At 37.8% G+C, this 13,248-nt stretch overlaps 1 protein-coding gene across 1 annotated transcript; it reads right to left on the minus strand.

Moving 5' to 3' along the window:
• Window positions 1–318: 318 nt before the first annotated feature.
• LOC143582780 (parthenolide synthase-like) lies at window positions 319–2,065 on the minus strand. Its single transcript, XM_077065270.1, has 2 exons — window positions 1,072–2,065; window positions 319–1,005 (listed from the first exon to the last, which is right to left on the minus strand). The coding sequence occupies exons 1-2, from the start codon at window positions 1,765–1,767 to the stop codon at window positions 382–384; spliced, it is 1,320 nt and encodes a 439-aa protein (XP_076921385.1). The 5' UTR covers window positions 1,768–2,065; the 3' UTR covers window positions 319–381.
• Window positions 2,066–13,248: the final 11,183 nt, after the last annotated feature.

The following is a 13,248-nucleotide window of genomic DNA, read 5'->3' on the forward strand; positions in this document are numbered from 1 at the left end:
TAAGGGTTTTAAAAGTCGGGTAACCGGGTTTCAAGGGTCCGACCCTTATCTTGCTCACCCCTAGATCAAAGGATGCTTTTGTGAATTTATCTTAAATATATATGAATACATACACATGCATGCATGAACAAACGTAACTAAACGTAAAAAAAGAGCCATGATCATATGTAAACTAAAAGACAACATAAATACAGAAAACTCAACTAGCCAATATTGATCATTAAAGTATCAATACTAGGCAGATGATTGTTCTGGAATTTAGATATAATAATATATTACAAGAAAACTCAAACATACAAAAGCGTACTCAAGTTCATTACGTCATGCAATTACTTGGTACTTTATTTTTCTTGATAAAGCCTTACAACTAGAGTTTAAGCTCTATATATCCTCCCATTTATGCTTTTTGGGCACAAGGCAAAGTGGAACCTTCTTGCCTAGAACAATTGTACCATGGTTTTCCATGTTCAAGTCTTCACACTTCATTCCCTTAGGAAGTTCCCAATCAAACCAGTAAAGAAGGTTTCCTACCACAAACTCTACGTTTGCCGGAGCCGTGTTCATGGCTATGCAAGACCTTCGCCCCCCTCCAAACAGGATCATCTCGAACCTATCCGGTCCCAAATGACCCTCAACATTTTCAAACCTCTCTGGATAGAACTCACCTGCATTCTCCCCCCAATTACTTGGGTCTCTTGCTATCCCCCAATCATTGATTATAACACCCGTCCCGGGAAACACATCATAACCAGCAATTTGAGTATGGCTTAAGCTTTCATGCGGAATCAACAATGGGGCAGGTGTGTGCAACCTTAGTGTCTCTTTCACCACCATTTTCAAGTATGTCATTTTTGTGGTATTCAGTTCTTCTATCTTCTCGATTCTTCCCGCGCAATTTCTGATTTCACTTTGTAGTTTTTTCATCACTCTTTCGTTTTTAACAATCTCGGACCTTACCCATACAAACACCACTACAGTTGAATCGATCCCCGCAGCAAGTATGTTCTGAAACATTCGTTAAATGTTAAATTCTTTATAAAAATATATATTCATTACAAAATGAATCTTTACCATCAGAAGAGCTTTTAAATCTGCATGACTCAGGCGATAGCCCGAAGCAGTTTTTCCGGAAGTCATCTCAAGGAAAGCATGGACAACATCTCTATCCTCCTCACTTATTTCTTCAATGTTATCTTTAAGATGGTCATCAATAATTGCGTCAATGTATGCATCAAGATTGCTAAAGCGATCATCCAGCTTACGCTTCCATCCGCTAAATTTGTCAATAAAATAACCTAAAAACGGAAATGAATCACCAACGGATCCATTGAGTAAATCAATGGTTTCATCAAGCATCACTTCCAACGCCGGACCCTTAGGCGGTGTTTTTCTATAGTTCTTACCAAATGCCACCTTGCACAACTTCTGCTTTATTAAATCTAAAAGCATATCGCTTACGTTCACCTCAGTGTTCGGTGGAAGTGACGATAGAGAGCGGAACATGCTCTCCATCTCTGTCACCAACGTATGATGAGACACTTTAGCTCGTTTTGGACCCATAAGCTCAGACACCAAAATCTTACGCATCTCCTTCCAGTGATTGTCGTAGGGCGAAAACACAACGTCCACGAAGTTGTATGATAGTAGTTTAGTGCCTTGGACAAGTTGACGGTTGCAAAAATTATGATCTTGAGTTTTCAAGACTTGTTTGGCCGTGTCAGGAGAAGAGATGATAAGGTAGGGTGTTGAGCCAATACGGATTTGCATAACGCCAAGGTGACCATATTGTTTCGCAAGTTACCAAAGGGCCTCGTGACGAGGTTTACCTAGCAGTTGGTGCAAGTTTCCGATTATGGGAAGCTTTGGAGGGCTTTGGGGGAGCTTATAAGCCTTAGATGACTTACTGGATTTCAATGTAGTGTATACAAATGTGCATAAGATGGAGAGAACTAGTGCTAGTGTAAGAGGCCATTGATCAGTGAAGATGTCCATGTGTGATTGGTTTGGTTTGGTTGATGGTAGTATGCATTCCAAGGTACTCCTATGTCTATTTATAATGCTGAAGGTTGTAGCATGTGTTTTCTGTTTTTTAATTGCAAGATTAATTATTAAATTTGGATAATTAAAAAGAACAATTAAAAATGGAATTAGATGGGCTACTTTTGTTTTTATCTTTTGGGTCGTTTCTATACATAGCAAAATTAATGAACTACTAAATGATCACATTGCTATCGATCACAAAGTTAAAACAAATAAAAAAAAAACTAAACATAATATGATTGAAAACAACAAAAGTTTCAGTATATTAATGTGTGAAGGAGTAGTAATTGTTTGAAATTGAGTAGCGAAAATGGAACACGAACTTTGAATATGGTGGCTTCTTGTTTATATATAGAATCTAACTCTGACAAAATAAATCGTTCTCGAGTCAATCAGACATCACCTATGGGATCGAGGAAGAGGAAAAACTGAATATATATTTCACATACATGACGCTTTCAATAAATCTGTTATATTCGTACATTTCACTTAATGATAAAATGAGCCAAATTCCAATTTCCAAGGGTCAAACCTATGAGAGTTAAGAAATGATCATATAAAAAAAGTACAGAAAAATATTCATATTAATTTGTTCATATGTAATTTTTTCCCCATGTATAGGGAGATCGAGCTCGAGTAATTTCACACTCTCATTGTCTAGTTAGATCCCTGTATATTAAAGTGTTTTGTTTCGTTAGGAGATTAATTAGCTCGAAACTGAATTCTGGTGTCATCTAATCTACGGTGGAGAGGAATTATACCCTAGTCGTATATTTGCTTGTTTTGCTTAAAAGATCTGGAGGTCAAGCACATGGTCGTCTCGTATGCCTTTGCAAAAGGCATCTGGAGGGATCTTTCAATGTAGAGCGGTTGGGATTTCAAGGGATTGCCATTGGTTAACATTGCGCCTTAGAGATTTAAACAAATGATAAACACTTCCTTGCTTTTTAGTTTATACTTTATACAACCTTATGGTTCATTTTTTTGGGTACTCTTTATATTTCTCACTAAACTCAAAACAATTACAAGAAAGTGACAGACAAACGGACAATAAGCTGCGCCGCAACACCCTTCTGAATAGCAAAGCCACTTTTATTAAAAACAAGCGAAATGAACCATTTTCTCAAGGATGGCATCATCATCTTCATCTTCTAAGATCACCCATGAAATTGAAGTCTAGTTGTTCGGTTGGATCAAAAATAGATCATCTCCGCCTATCTCATGCATGCTGGTATTTTCTGGAGAGATTTTATTTTTTTTTCTTTTTCTTTTTTTGGTTTTAGTTGCATGTGTTTTCGAGTTATTGCCACGCTTTTGTTTTTTTTTTTGGAAAATTGGGTTTTTATAATCCTACATTTTTGCAGTTTGCCGATAGTAATTTCACATTCGAAAATAGTTGTCATCGGTCCCACCTTTCATATTAGTTGATTTCATTGTACCTTCGTTAAAAAACTTAACATCGTTAATTTTTTTTCAAATTTCAAACTGATGTTTTAAGGCTTTTGATCGAAATGAGCATACGAATTTATTGATGTAAAACTTACATCGAAAGGATGTTCTAAATCACATACAGTGTTTCAATTCAGTGTTTAAACATTCTATTAAATTATATATTTTTTGTACATAATCTTTTTTAAAAGATTAAAAAAAGGCTTTAATCATCTGATTGGGTAAATATCATGATCAGTGTAATTAATCTTATATTATTAAAAGAGGCATTACATTATTAAAGCTGTTTTAACTTTTAACAAGGAAATCGTTCTTTCGAAATTAAGAAACTTCAACCCCTTAATGTTGACTTTCATAACCATTAAGACAATAAGATTTGTGCTAATGGCTTCAAGCACTGATTAAAACGACGCATGGTATTTTCGAAGAAAGTTCACCAAATCAGTCCATATATTAGACTAGGTCTGCACTACCCGACCCGAAAAACCTAAACCTAAAAAATGACTAACCCGAACTCGAACTGAATTTAGATTGATCTTGAGTCTGATTTATGGGTTTTGGGTCAACCTGAAAAACATGAATAGACTTTTAATTTTAAAACCATATATATTTTTGGGAAAATCCCAAAATAAGCGTTTATAGAAACGTTTTTCAGGTTTTAGATGTCATTTCCAAGAAATTCCAAAAATAGGTATTATAATCTAGTCGTGACGAGTTGTATAACCAATTAAAACTTGCAAATGACACATAAAACCGAGTACTAACTCCGTTATCCCATTGCTGACATGTCCATCCAACTTGTCAAAAACATATGACATGACAGCCTAAATGTATATTAGTTTATTCTTAACAATTTTACATCCCTAATTCTCCAACACTTCATTCACAATCAAAATCCCCAATTCTCTCAAGCCCCTAATCACATCTCACTTCAATCGATCGAATGACGAACATGCCTTAATCTTTACAATGGATAATCAAATACGTTCTCTATTCAATTCAAGTCTACTTTTTTTTGTCTATGTTCATTACCATCTCGATTGAACGCGTTGTAAATGTTGAACTTTGGACAGTGGCATCCGGTGACAATCTACATGTTGGATTTCCTTTCCCATCTTTCTTTTGTGTCAAGCCTGCAATTAACATATTAATAATAAATGAGTAAAAACACTTGCATCTGAGGAAGCTATAAAAATACATAAAAGTTATAAAAATTTACCCCCAGTGTAGCTTCTGAGGCTTCTTTGAAGCCATTGCCCATTTGTGCTATTGCTTCCATATTTTCCTGATGACCACCGGACCGTCTAACGCGATTGAATTGCCGTAATCCTCAGTCGTTTTGTGCAGTATTTTGGTTTCACCATGACTGTCACCCTCTTGTAATATATATATACAGTTAAGTTTACAGCAAGTATTAATTATTAAGCATTATTTATAATATAGAAGATAATAAGAAATTGAGAAAGGAAGAACCATAGAGATTCCCTAGACGTCCTGATGAGTTCATACGACTCTCTACATATTTTATATAATTTAGTCATTAAATTATTTAGGTGATAGAACTTGTGTAAACATGAATTTATTTGCATGAGTAACAATAGATGATCTTATGATAATAAATTGGAGAATATAATCATTGTCACGGGTGTAACGTGATGGGTGGTTAAATCACAATTATGTGATAAATATGCCACATGTTTGATGTGGTGGGAGTTAAATCACTATAGTGTGATAATTATTGCCATGGATGAACAAATCACAATTATGTGATAACAGTTAAATTCACAGTTTTAAATAATAAATTGCCATGAGAAAAATATGGGGGTTGATTGTTGGTTAAAATAGTGATGTGAAAAACATAATTATATTTTGATAAATGAACGCACTTAGCTTTGCTAATTTTATCGTAAATAATGTTTTTCAAGTAAATCACCGTTGCATGAATAGAAAAGTATGGTCAAGCCTCGTGTCACACCCCGACCAAAGGCGGCGGAACATGCCGCCGTGCAACGTGATTGGACAAATACACAAGACACTATTTAAAGTGACAATATTTATTTAACTCATTTTATTTCAACAAATCAAATAAACAACACATCTCGTTCACACAAACAAATTGAATACAAGTAACATTTATATTGTTCGTTTTACTAATATCCTAAAGGTCTTGGTAACGTTTTCATCAAGTCCTCGATCGAGTCAAGTCAAACCTGTAACATTTCATAAAATAAAGTTTGTCAACACAAAGGTTAGTGAGCAATTCATAAGTTTGAGCATATAAGTATATAGTAATAAAAAGCCACAAAACTTGTATACGAAACGATAAATAAAAGCAACAACTTGGAGAAATTGACAATCGCTAATAGAATTACGTTAGCGCCACCTAGCTACAAGGGGTTGCCAAGTAGTCTAGGATTTAATAGAATATCGTTAATTGCATTACGTTAACGACACTTTGCTATAAGGGGATGCCAAGTAGTCTAGGATTTATAGACTTCCACCAACCAAAAGCGATAAACACATAGACAAATAAGCATAGAACACCAAATCGAGCAATTATTCAAGTAAGGTATACAATCACGTTTGTGAGTTTAAGATTCAAGTAAATAAAGCATTTAGTTTGATAAGTATGAAATGTCACCCCAAAACGGAAGATGGAAAAATGGGTATGAAAGTACTCACCTCGATTGATGAATTGAGAAACTAATAGATAAATAAACGAAGCTCGAACGGTAAACAAACAGATCCGACTTGAAACGATAAACACCTTAGCTAAAATAAATAATGTAATATTTATTAATAAACTTGAAACCATAATGAAACTATATTGGAAACATTGGACGAGAATGTTCGGTTGTAAATCGGATTATCGGTTAATTTGTTAGTGGTTAGGGACTCGTATTTAAATGACAATTAAAATAAAATAATATTATTTTATTGGGCTTTTAAATAACTAAACCAATATTAAATATAAGAAAGACGGGTTTGAAATCAAGGGTTCGGTTTTATAAAAATGAATTGATAATAAAGTTTATAATAATATTATTAATGATAAGATAGTAATGATAATAATAATGCTAAAAGATATGTTGGACATATATATATATATTGATATATAAGATAATGATGTTAATACATATAACAATAATTATTTTTAATAATACTAATATAGTATAATAATTATAACAATAATTATTATTAATAATACTAATATTAATAGTTGTAGAATAGAAATCTTGGTATTAATTATAATGTTGTTGATAAAAATGATAATAATAAATAATATTGATAGTAATAACGATATCATACTCGATGTTGGCTCGATTTCTAAACGAGTTCACAAATTAAAAATAATAATATTATTGCTAATAATTATGAATAAAAATATGATTTTACTAAAATAATAATAATATGATTCTTTATTAATAATAATAACGACTTCAATATTTATAATATTAATGATAAAAATAATAATATTATTAATGGATACATATAATAGTAAGTTAACCATAATAATACTAATAATAATTCTTATGTAGTAATATTAGTACTAATAATAACCCTTATTTGATAAGTATAAAAATAGCACCAAAACCGGTCTAGGACAAGACCCGAACTCGCGACCTCTAGTTTAATAATTAACGTACCAACCAACCGAACCAAGATAACAATTTGTTAACCAAACCCAAAGTTAGTAACATATCCATTTCCCGGGTGTTCATCATTTCCCCAAATCAAAACAACTCTATGCTCAATCCAACCCGTTTCAAAGTTATATAACCAAACATATATAACCGGTTATTAACGACTTTAAATCCGACAATCTCTATACGAAAATAAACAATACCAAAACCCAAATTATTTACCTATTATTCTGTCCCCGAGTCGTGGCTCTATACCGAAGAGTAAACGAACCGAAACCGCCGGAGCCGAAACTGCCGGAGGTGAGAGAGAGAGAGAGCCGAAGAGAGTGAGAGAACGGAGAGAGAGAGGTAGAACAGAGAGAGAGAGAGAGATAGAACGGTGAGAGAGAGAGCGCCGAGGGAGATGGAGAGGCTGCGGTACAGTCGCGGCTTCTCGCCGGAATCCGGGTTCGCCGGAAAAACGCAAACAACGGGAAAAAAAGGGCTACCGGAACGCGAAGGGGAAATGAGGGGTGGTTGAAAGTGGTGGCTGGAGGTGCGGTGGGAGGTAGTGGCCGAAGGTGGAGGTGGCGTTGGCCGGCGTCGGCTTCTCGCCGGAATTGCGAGAGAGAAAGGGGGTGGCTGTGTTGTGGTGGTGGCCGGAGGTGATGGGATTAGAGAGAAAGAGATGGAGGTTGTATGTAAATGTGGGTAGGGTTAGGGTTTTGGGTTGGGTATATATGTATGCATATTTTAATAACAGTCCCTCAAGTTTCAGTAAATGTTTAAAACGAGTTTAAAGGTTTTAAAAGCTTTTAACAACTTAACGAAAATTAGTTTGAACCACTTATGTTTTTTTTCTTGATGACTCTATAATATGACTAACACCGATTTATTGGTGATCGAGATATATAATAATATTATATGATAAATAAATAAAGAAACAAAAAGATGTTGAGTCAAGTTTGTATAATAAAGGTTTGCAACACGAATACAAATCGATATCCGAATTTTGACGAATGTCACACCTCGGTACGTTGAAAGATCGACCATTATGTTCATAACTCATGTTTGGATATATAAATTATGGGTTAGTTAAATAAGTTTGATGATGTAACTTACTAAGCGTATCAGATTTATATATGTAATGTGAATATTGAATATAGTTGTTTGTCACATTATTTCATTGTAACGCTTCTGTTGTTTGAAAAATCTGGGACCGGTTTGGATTATATTATTAAAAAAAGGACGTTTCGAAATAGGGTGTTACATAATTAATCTTTCTTTATGTTAGTTGTGATTGCTTAAACAATTGTTTATCTGGGGACTATGATGTAACACCCCGACCAAAGGCGGATTATACATCGGGGCGCCACATATTGTTTCATTACTCGTGACACTATTGGGTGTCAATATTTAATAAATACATTCATTTGCGCACGCGCAGGGTAAACACAAGATAACATAAATCATCATAAATCAATATATTATAAATCATAATATTCGAACAGCAATAACTTGTCTTGATACATTTTAATCTAGGTCCAAAATAAAGAAAACTTCCTATGTGTCCACAAGCTCCAAAACAGCTACTGCAACCCTGAACATGTGTTAAAATAAACGTCAAACACTTGCGTGTTGGTGAGAAATCAAGTTTAATACAATACATAGATAACGATAAAATCTGCGCGCAACATGTGTATGTCTGGTTTTCAACAAGGGTGTAATCTGATCGGGACCAACTCTAAGATTCATAAGACTGCCAGTGCTCACAATTGAGCTCACAAACAAGACTAACTGTGCATGTGTAAACAAAAGAGAAAATCATAAACGATAGTTCTCCCGTGTTCATCTAATGGTACCATGAAAACTGCGGAATAGACCGACAAGACGGTTAATGATCCACACATACAAATAAACAGCCAAGTCTACGTCCTCAACACATGGGGTACTGCGCGACTAAAGTTCATAAACAAGTTTAAGACTCTAAGTTTGTATGAACACATGAACACCCCAAAACATTAAAAGCAAAAAGGGATTAGGTACGAGATTACTCACATGATAAACGATGCGGTGTAAGATAAAGCAAGAACCAACTTTAAACAAGCACAAGTTAACCTATAAATAAAATTATTGTTTTAATGATTTGTTTCAAGTCTTGATTATAAGTTTGCATAATTAATAAGTAAATTATTATATATAATATATATTACCGGAAAAGCAGGGCAGAACAGGGAGGAAGACGGAGGCAGAGAGCAAGGAGCAAGAGAACAGGAGAGATTAAGTGTTTTGTGTGTGTAGTGTTATGAAAATATTATTATTATTTATAGGAAAACCCTAGGAGACATAATCCCTAGAAAAGGGGAAAGGATCTTTAACAGGATCAAGCAAAAGATATCAAAAAGCATAAGAATCCAAAAGCAAAAGATATCAAAAGATATGGCAGCTGCAGGGAGCAAGATAAAGCTGTCAGGGAACAGTAAAAAAAAGCATGGGCGGGTAGATAAAGGTACAGGTCAAGCATGGCAAAAGCAGATCTCAAAAGATTATCAGTCACTTTATCTGTCAACCAATGGGGTTGGTGCGCATGCTGCGCCGAAAGTAACTTTTCAGACATAAAGCAGATTAGGTCAACAGCTCAAAAGATAAGACAACTCAAAAGCAAACGGCTAGATTTAAACAGAAGAAAACTCAAAGGGTTTGACGCGAGAAGGCTGACACAGAAGGTCAAGAGAGCGCGAGCGCGAAGGCAGACAGAACTAACCTTAACGCGTCGCGGAAAGAACTACCATTTCTAAGCGCAGCCGCGGGAAGAGTCACATTTCTTAGCGCGCCGCGGGAGGAACTAAAATTCCTAGCGCGCCGCGGGAAGAACTATAATTCTTCGCGCGTCGAGGGATGAACTACGATTCTTAGCGCGCTGCGAGAAGAACTACAAATCCTTAGCGCGTCGCGGGAAGAACTTCCGTCCTTCGCGCACTGCGAGAAGAATTACAATTCTTAACGCGCTGCGAGAAGAGTTCGTCTCGCGTATCGCTGAAACAGGTGGTCTTCACGCAGGATTCCTTGTAAGGGAGTCTGGCGCGTGGAGCTGCGCAGACAACCTTAGGCGGGAAGGAACAAAGGACAAGCAAAGAGTTAGAAGAAAAAGAGGGAAACAAGGCGTAAGGGCGGGACGGCGACAAGAGGGAAAAGAAGGCGGAAAGAGAGAAGGAGAGGGACGGAACGGCGGAAAGAAAGAGAGAGAGAGTCGGGAAGGAAAAGTATATTATTATTATTAAAAGTAAAATATAAGTATAAATAAATATTAAATCATAAAAGAAAGAGTTCGGGTCAGAGAAACGGGTACCTGGGTCGGGTCGGATCGGGTCAGATGTCACAGTCTCCCCTACTTTAAGAAATTTCGTCCCGAAATTTATCTCGAAGTAGGTTGCGCAGAGAACAGGTGCGGGTACTTGATCTTCATTTGATCTTCCCTTTCCCATGTAAACTCGGCTCCGCGCTTGGACTCCCAACGAACTTTCACGATAGGGATACGACTGCGCTTGGTTTGCTTAACCTCGCGATCCATAATCTCAACAGGCTTCTCAACGAAATGCATAGATTCATCAACTTGAACTTCATCAAGTGGGATGTGAAGGTTCTCGTCAGCTACGCACTTCTTAAGATTGGATACATGGAACGTTGGATGCACATTACTGAGCGCGGGCGGCAGGTCAAGTCTGTAGGCAACTTTTCCCACACGCGCGAGAATCTTGAATGGACCAACATAACGAGGAGCAAGCTTACCCTTCTTCCCAAAGCGGACAACACCTTTCCAAGGCGACACTTTGAGGAGAACAAGATCACTAACTTGAAATTCGAGAGGCTTTCGCCTACGATCTGCGTAACTCTTCTGTCGGCTTCTGGCAGTCAGCAGATGATCACGGATCTTGGCGATTTTATCGGTTGTCTCTTGAACAAGTTCGGGTCCTGTGATTTGAGCTTCTCCCACCTCGCTCCAACAAATCGGGGAGCGGCACTTACGACCGTAAAGTGCTTCAAATGGGGCCATACCAATACTGGAATGATAGCTGTTATTATAAGAGAACTCGATCAAAGGTAGGTGCGAATCCCAATTACCTCCAAAATCAAGAACACAAGATCGGAGCATATCCTCAAGAGTTTGAATAGTTCGCTCAGACTGACCGTCAGTCTGAGGATGATATGCCGTACTCATGTCCAAGCGAGTTCCTAGCGCAGATTGGAGAGATTTCCAAAAGCGAGATATAAAACGGCCATCGCGATCGGATATGATGCTCAAAGGAGTACCATGGCGGCAGACAATTTCCTTGACATAAAGCTGCGCGAGTTGCTCAACACGGTAGTTTTCACGAATGGGCAGGAAGTGAGCAGACTTAGTCAATCGATCCACTATTACCCAAATGCTATCATGTTTGCTTGCTGTCAAAGGTAACTTGGTAATAAAGTCCATCGCTACACATTCCCATTTCCACGTAGGAATTTCTGGTTGTTCGAGCAAACCAGATGGGCGTTGGTGTTCAGCTTTCACTTTAGAACAAGTCAGACATTTAGCTACGAACACAGCAATATCCTTTTTCATACCGGGCCACCAATAAGTAATGCGCAAATCCTTGTACATCTTATCAGCGCCAGGATGAATAGAATACCGAGATTTATGCGCTTCACTCAGGATATCAGCGCGAAGATTTTCATCAAAGGGAATCCAGATGCGATTAAGATAACAGAGAATTCCACTCAGATTAGGGACAAAGTGTGCTTCCGCGCCACACGCTAACTCGGCGCGAAGGTTACCATTACTGATGGATGCGCGCTGCGCGTCACGAATATGCGATTCAAGGTTGCTTTGGATCGGCGCAAAGTGAAGATGCGTGCGCGGCAAGATACAGTTAAGTTGGCAGGGTTTTCGGCTGAGCGCATCGGCTACCACATTAGCCTTACCAGGATGATACCGGATCTCACAATCGTAATCGCTGATGAGTTCGTTCCATCGGCGTTGTCTCATGTTAAGTTCCTTCTGATCAAAGATATGCTGAAGGCTTTTATGGTCAGTGTAGAGGATACACTTAGTACCATAAAGGTAGTGTCTCCAGATCTTCAAGGCAAAAACAACTGCACCAAGTTCGAGGTCGTGAGTTGTATAATTCTTTTCATGAACCTTAAGTTGCCTTGATGCGTAAGCGATAACCTTGCCTCGTTGCATAAGAACACAACCGAGACCTTGGTTGGATGCATCGCAATACACGACAAAATCATCATTACCCTCAGGTAACGCAAGAACAGGAGCTTCACACAACAAACGCTTGAGCGTTAGAAAGGCTTCTTCTTGCTTCGAGCCCCAAATATACGGTTTACCTTTGTGCGTCAGAGCTGTTAAAGGCAAAGCGATCTTTGAGAAGTTCGAAATAAATCGCCGGTAGTAACCAGCTAAGCCCAGAAAGGAACGGATTTCGGAAGGAGAGGATGGCGTAATCCAGTTCTTGATTGCTTCAATCTTGGATGGGTCGACATGAATACCCATCTTGTTTACAACATGGCCAAGAAACTGTACTTCATCAGACCAAAATTCACACTTGGAGAGCTTGGCAAAGAGCTGCTCGGCTCTAAGCTTTTGCAATACCAATCGGAGATGTTGCTCATGCTCGGCCTTGGTCTTAGAATACACCAGAACATCATCGATAAACACGATCACGAATTTATCCAAGAAAGGCCTACACACCCGATTCATTAGATCCATGAAAACGGCGGGTGCGTTGGTTAGACCGAAGGACATGACCAAGAATTCAAAATGGCCATAACGAGTTCGAAAAGCAGTCTTCGGAACATCTTCATCGCGGATGCGCAACTGGTGATAACCAGAACGGAGATCGATCTTCGAGAAACAGGAGGCACCTTGGAGTTGATCAAAGAGGTCGTCAATACGCGGTAAGGGATACCGGTTCTTAATGGTGAGTTTGTTCAACTCGCGGTAATCAATACACATGCGAAACGATCCATCTTTCTTTTTAACGAACAACACCGGAGCACCCCAGGGCGAAGAGCTAGGGCGAATGAATCCTTTAGCAGTCAACTCTTGAAGTTGGCTTGCCAATTCTTGCATCTCAGCGGGTGCAAG

This window comes from Bidens hawaiensis, unplaced genomic scaffold (genome assembly GCF_021521415.1).
Source record: "Bidens hawaiensis isolate Kalapana, Puna unplaced genomic scaffold, B.hawaiensis_p1.1 tig00031945_1, whole genome shotgun sequence".
Classification (NCBI taxonomy): Eukaryota; Viridiplantae; Streptophyta; class Magnoliopsida; order Asterales; family Asteraceae; genus Bidens; species Bidens hawaiensis.

Bases quoted from the DNA above. Each gene is read 5' to 3' on its own strand.
- LOC143582780 (XM_077065270.1), bottom strand. From the start codon at position 1,767: ATGCAAATCCGTATTGGCTCAACACCCTACCTTATCATCTCTTCTCCT. The intron at 1,006-1,071 runs GTAAAGATTCAT...CGAATGTTTCAG, and splicing joins ATTTAAAAGCTCTTCTGATG to AACATACTTGCTGCGGGGAT.